Source organism: Microchirus variegatus, assembly GCF_963457635.1.
Source record: "Microchirus variegatus genome assembly, chromosome: 10".
Taxonomy (NCBI): domain Eukaryota; kingdom Metazoa; phylum Chordata; class Actinopteri; order Pleuronectiformes; family Soleidae; genus Microchirus; species Microchirus variegatus.
In genome coordinates this window covers 112,632-120,000 of record NC_139811.1, presented here as the reverse complement: position 1 = coordinate 120,000, position 7,369 = coordinate 112,632, and the positions used below count along the sequence as shown (strand labels likewise).

The following is a 7,369-nucleotide window of genomic DNA, read 5'->3' as shown; positions in this document are numbered from 1 at the left end:
ATGTGACTGTGATGTGATGTGACTGTGATAACTGTGACGTGACTGTGATGTGACTGTGATAACTGTGACGTGACTGTGATGTGATGTGACTGTGATAACTGTGATGTGACTGTGATGTGACTGTGATAACTGTGATGTGACTGTGATAACTGTGATGTGACTGTGATGTGACTGTGATGTGATGTGACTGTGATAACTGTGATGTGACTGTGATGTGACTGTGATAACTGTGATGTGACTGTGATGTGATGTGACTGTGATGTGATGTGACTGTGATGTGATGTGACTGTGATGTGATGTGACTGTGATGTGATGTGACTGTGATGTGATGTGACTGTGATAACTGTGATGTGACTGTGATGTGATGTGACTGTGATAACTGTGATGTGACTGTGATAACTGTGATGTGACTGTGATGTGACTGTGATAACTGTGATGTGACTGTGATGTGACTGTGATAACTGTGATGTGACTGTGATGTGACTGTGATAACTGTGATGTGACTGTGATGTGACTGTGATAACTGTGACGTGACTGTGATGTGACTGTGATAACTGTGATGTGACTGTGATGTGATGTGACTGTGATAACTGTGATGTGACTGTGATGTGACTGTGATAACTGTGATGTGACTGTGATGTGACTGTGATAACTGTGATGACTGTGATAACTGTGATGACTGTGATGTGACTGTGATAACTGTGATGTGACTGTGATAACTGTGATGACTGTGATGTGACTGTGACAACTGTGATGTGACTGTGATAACTGTGATAACTGTGATGACTGTGATGTGACTGTGATTACTGTGATGTCACTGAAGTTGTGTCTCTGTAGGAAACGGTAAAGTGATGGTGGAGGTTAAACAGACATGTGAGCAGTTTGTACCTGAGCAGACAGGGGGCGTCGTTCAGGTGTGTTTGCAGCACTGATCCATATTCACATGTATTGATCAGTGATCAGTGATTAATGGTCACTCTGCTTCTGTTTCAGGTGAATCACTTTGATCCAGACGAAGACAAAGGCGATGATGAGTGGGATCTGATGGTGTCATAGGTTTGTTCCTGGTGCATGATGGGAGTCCGGTTCCTCAGGCAGCAGGACATAGTGATTATTCACAGCAGCCACCAGGTGTCCTCGCAGTCACACAGCTGCTCTGTTTTAGTACTTCCTGTTTGGATTGTGTTCATTTGTTTGGAAATAAACGTTGACTTGTTGAGTCTGAGCCTCGTGTTGACGTCTCAACTCAAACTGGGTCAAACTAACGATCTGTCACTGACCATGAAAACAAAAGACGACCATTAAAGCTCCAGTTACGCTGTTTTTTTGTTCTGTATCTGCGTCATGAGCTCGTTTATGAAGCCCTGAAAACAAACAGTTCAGCCTCTGCTGAGAACGCTGGCTTTGATTGTCTGAAAAATCAAAAACGTCATACCATACTGTCGTCTAAAATCTGATTTATTTTTTTATTATTTCTTTTTTTGAGTCCAAAATGTGACCAAAACGTCATACTATACTACGTCGATGAGCAAAATGTCATACTAAACTATTTTGTCCAAAATCTTTAAAAAAATTTGAAAAAAAATATTTTGGTCCAAAATTTGACAAAAACGTCATACTATACTATGTCGTCCAAAATCTGATATTTTTTTGAAATTTATTTTTTTAGTCCAAAATATGACCAAGAACGTCATACTATACTATGTCATCAAGCAAAATGTCATACTACACTATTTCGTCCAAAATCTGACCAGTTGTTTGAAAAAAAAATTTTGGTCCAAAATTTTACAAAAACATCATACTATACTATATCGTCCAAAACTTCAAAAAATGTTTGAAAATATTTTTTTGGTCCAAAATTTGACAAAAACGTCATATAATACTATGTCGTTCAAAATTTGAAAAAAAATGTGAAAATATTTTTTTGGTCCAAAATTTGACAAAAACGTTATACTGACGTCCAAAATCTGATTTTTTTGAAATTTCTTTTTTTAGTCCAAGATGTGACCAAAACGTCAGAGTGTACTATGTCATCAACCAAAATGTCATACTACACTATTTCATCCAAAACTGATACTTTTTTAGAAATACATTATTTAGACCAAAATGTGACCAAAACGTCATACTATACTACGTCGATGAGCAAAATGTCATACTAAACTATTTTGTCCATAATCTGACCATTTTCTTGAAAAAAGAATTTTGTTCAAAAATTTGACAAAAACATCATACTATACCATGTCGTCCAAAACGGATACTTTTTTAGAAAAATTATTTTTTACTACAAAATGTGACAAAAAGTCATACTATACCATGTCGTCGACCAAAATGTCATACTACACTATTTCGTCCAAAATCTGACCAGTTGTTTGAAAAAAAAAATTTGGTCCAAAATTTGACAAAAACATCATACTATACTATATCGTCCAAAACTTCAAAAAATGTTTGAAAATATTTTTTTGGTCCAAAATTTGACAAAAAAATACTATGTTATGTTGTCCAAAAACTGATCATTTTTTAGAATAACCTTTTTTTTAACCCAAAATGTGACCAAAACGTCATACTATACTTCGTCGTCGAGCAAAATGTCATACTAAACTATTTCGTCCAAAATCTTACAATTTTTTGAAAAAAAATATTTTGGTCCAAAATTTGACAAAAACGTCATATAATACTATGTCGTTCAAAATTTGAAAAAAAATGTGAAAATATTTTTTTGGTCCAAAATTTGACAAAAACGTTATACTGACGTCCAAAATCTGATTTTTTTGAAATTTCTTTTTTTAGTCCAAAATATGACCAAAAACGTCATACTATGTCATCAAGCAAAATGTCATACTACACTATTTGTCCAAAATCTGACCATTTTCTTGAAAAAAGAATTTTGTTCAAAAATTTGACAAAAACATCATACTATACCATGTCGTCCAAAACGGATACTTTTTTAGAAAAATTATTTTTTACTACAAAATGTGACAAAAAGGCATACTATACTACGCCGATGAGCAAAATGTCATACTAAACTATTTTGTCCAAAATCTTAAAAAAAATTTGAAAAAAAATACTTTGGTCCAAAATTTGACAAAAACGTCATACTATACTATGTCGTCCAAAATCTGATATTTTTTTGAAATTTATTTTTTTGTCCAAAATGTGACCAAAACGTCCGAGTATACTGTCATCAAGCAAAATGTCATACTACACTATTTTGTCCAGAATCTGACCATTTTTTTGAAAAAAAAATTTTAGTCCAAAATTTTACAAAAACATCATACTATACTATATCGTCCAAAACTTCAAAAAATGTTTGAAAATATTTTTTTGGTCCAAAATTTGACAAAAACGTCATATAATACTATGACGTCCAAAATCTGATTTTTTTGAAATTTCTTTTTTTAATTCCAAAATGTGACCAAAACGTCAGAGTGTACTATGTCATCAACCAAAATGTCATACTACACTATTTCATCCAAAACTGATAATTTTTTAGAAATACATTATTTAGACCAAAATGTGACCAAAACGTCATACTATACTACGTCGATGAGCAAAATGTCATACTAAACTATTTCGTCCAAAATCTTAAAAAAAATTTGAAAAAAAATATTTTGGTCCAAAATTTGACAAAAACGTCATACTATACTATGTCGTCCAAAATCTGATATTTTTTTGAAATTTATTTTTTTAGTCCAAAATATGACCAAAAACGTCATACTATACCATGTCGTCGACCAAAATGTCATACTACACTATTTCGTCCAAAATCTTACAATTTTTTTGAAAAAAAATATTTTGGTCCAAAATTTGACAAAAACGTCATACTATACTATGTCGTCCAAAATCTGATATTTTTTTGAAATTTATTTTTTTAGTCCAAAATATGACCAAAAACGTCATACTATACCATGTCGTCGACCAAAATGTCATACTAAACTATTTCGTCCAAAATCTTACAATTTTTTTGAAAAAAAATATTTTGGTCCAAAATTTGACAAAAACGTCATACTATATACTATGTCGTCCAAAACGGATAATTTTTTTGAATTTTTTTTTTGTCCAAAATGTGACCAAAACGTCCGAGTATACTATGTCATCAAGCAAAATGTCATACTACACTATTTTGTCCAGAATCTGACCATTTTTTTAAAAAAAAATAAATTTTGGTCCAAAATTTTACAAAAACATCATACTATACTATATCGTCCAAAACTTCAAAAAATGTTTGAAAATATTTTTTTGGTCCAAAATTTGACAAAAACGTCATATAATACTATATCGTTCAAAATTTGAAAAAAAATGTGAAAATATTTTTTTGGTCCAAAATTTGACAAAAACGTTATACTATGACGTCCAAAATCTGATTTTTTTGAAATTTCTTTTTTTAGTCCAAAATGTGACCAAAACGTCAGAGTGTACTATGTCATCAACCCAAATGTCATACTACACTATTTCATCCAAAACTGATACTTTTTTAGAAATACATTATTTAGACCAAAATGTGACCAAAACGTCATACTATACTACGTCGATGAGCAAAATGTCATACTAAACTATTTTGTCCAAAATCTTAAAAAAAAATTGAAAAAAAATATTTTGGTCCAAAATTTGACAAAAACTTCATACTATACTATGTCGTCCAAAATCTGATATTTTTTTGAAATTTATTTTTTTAGTCCAAAATATGACCAAAAACGTCATACTATACTATGTCATCAAGCAAAATGTCATACTACACTATTTGTCCAAAATCTGAGCATTTTCTTGAAAAAAGAATTTTGTTCAAAAATTTATCAAAAACATCATACTATACCATGTCGTCCAAAACGGATACTTTTTTAGAAAAATTATTTTTTACTACAAAATGTGACAAAAAGTCATACTATACCATGTCGTCGACCAAAATGTCATACTACACTATTTCGTCCAAAATCTGACCAGTTGTTTGAAAAAAAAAACTTTGGTCCAAAATTTGACAAAAATCATACTATACTATATCGTCCAAAACTTCAAAAAATGTTTGAAAATATTTTTTTGGTCCAAAATTTGACAAAAAAATACTATACTATGTTGTCCAAAAACTGATCATTTTTTAGAATAACTTTTTTTTTAGACCAAAATGTGACCAAAACGTCATACTATACTTCGTCGTCGAGCAAAATGTCATACTAAACTATTTCGTCCAAAATCTTACAATTTTTTTGAAAAAAAATATTTTGGTCCAAAATTTGACAAAAACGTCATACTATATACTATGTCGTCCAAAACGGATCATTTTTTTGAAATTTTTTTTTTGTCCAAAATGTGACCAAAACGTCCGAGTATACTATGTCATCAAGCAAAATGTCATACTACACTATTTTGTCCAGAATCTGACCATTTTTAAAAAAAATAAATTTTGGTCCAAAATTTTACAAAAACATCATACTATACTATATCGTCCAAAACTTCAAAAAATGTTTGAAAATATTTTTTTGGTCCAAAATTTGACAAAAACGTCATATAATACTATGTCGTTCAAAATTTGAAAAAAAGTGTGAAAATATTTTTTGGGTCCAAAATTTGACAAAAACGTTATACTATGTTGTCCAAAATCTGATACTTTCTTGAAATTTATTTTTTTAGTCCAAAATATGACCAAAAACGTCATACTATACTATGTCATCAAGCAAAATGTCATACTACACTATTTGTCCAAAGTCTGACCATTTTCTTGAAAAAAGAATTTTGTTCAAAAATTTGACAAAAACATCATACTATACCATGTCGTCCAAAACGGATACTTTTTAAAAAAAATTATTTTTTACTACAAAATGTGACAAAAAGTCATACTATACCATGTCGTCGAGCAAAATGTCATACTAAACTATTTCGTCCAAAATCTAACAATTTTTAAAAAAAAAAATATTTTGGTCCAAAACTTGACAAAAACTTCATACTATATACTATGTCGTCCAAAACGGATAATTTTTTTGAAAAAATTTTTTTGTCCAAAATGTGACCAAAACGTCCGAGTATACTATGTCATCAAGCAAAATGTCATACTACACTATTTTGTCCAGAATCTGACCATTTTTTTGAAAAAAAATTTTGGTCCAAAATTTTACAAAAACATCATACTATACTTTATCGTTCAAAACTTCAAAAAATGTTTGAAAATATTTTTTTGGTCCAAAATTTGACAAAAAAATACTATACTATGTTGTCCAAAAACTGATCATTTTTTAGAATAACTTTTTTTTTAGACCAAAATGTGACCAAAACGTCATACTATACTTCGTCGTCGAGCAAAATGTCATACTAAACTATTTCGTCCAAAATCTTACAACTTTTTTGAAAAAAAATATTTTGGTCCAAAATTTGACAAAAACGTCATACTATATACCATGTCGTCCAAAACGGATAATTTTTTTGAATTTTTTTTTTTGTCCAAAATGTGACCAAAACGTCCGAGTATACTATGTCATCAAGCAAAATGTCATACTACACTATTTTGTCCAGAATCTGACCATTTTTAAAAAAACAACAAAATTTTGGTCCAAAATTTTACAAAAACATCATACTATACTATATCGTCCAAAACTTCAAAAAATGTTTGAAAATATTTTTTTGGTCCAAAATTTGACAAAAACGTCATATAATACTATATCGTTCAAAATTTGAAAAAAAATGTGAAAATATTTTTTTGGTCCAAAATTTGACAAAAACGTTATACTATGACGTCCAAAATCTGATTTTTTTGAAATTTCTTTTTTTAGTCCAAAATGTGACCAAAACGTCAGAGTGTACTATGTCATCAACCCAAATGTCATACTACACTATTTCATCCAAAACTGATACTTTTTTAGAAATACATTATTTAGACCAAAATGTGACCAAAACGTCATACTATACTACGTCGATGAGCAAAATGTCATACTAAACTATTTTGTCCAAAATCTTAAAAAAAAATTGAAAAAAAATATTTTGGTCCAAAATTTGACAAAAACGTCATACTATACTATGTCGTCCAAAATCTGATATTTTTTTGAAATTTATTTTTTTAGTCCAAAATATGACCAAAAACGTCATACTATACTATGTCATCAAGCAAAATGTCATACTACACTATTTGTCCAAAATCTGAGCATTTTCTTGAAAAAAGAATTTTGTTCAAAAATTTATCAAAAACATCATACTATACCATGTCGTCCAAAACGGATACTTTTTTAGAAAAATTATTTTTTACTACAAAATGTGACAAAAAGTCATACTATACCATGTCGTCGACCAAAATGTCATACTACACTATTTCGTCCAAAATCTGACCATTTTTAAAAAAAAAACAAAATTTTGGTCCAAAATTTTACAAAAACATCATACTATACTATAT

General features: G+C 30.0%; 1 protein-coding gene across 1 annotated transcript in view; it reads left to right on the top strand.

Moving 5' to 3' along the window:
• Positions 1–1,056, top strand: part of rdm1 (RAD52 motif containing 1) — a gene marked incomplete at its 3' end in the record, with an annotated part of 4,557 nt that extends 3,501 nt beyond the window's left edge. The window contains exons 7-8 of the mRNA XM_083896439.1: positions 838–914; positions 994–1,056. Of these exons, the coding sequence (XP_083752565.1) occupies positions 838–914; positions 994–1,056 (140 nt within the window). The remainder of the gene's footprint in view (positions 1–837; positions 915–993) is intronic.
• Between the last annotated feature and the right edge of the window lie 6,313 nt (positions 1,057–7,369).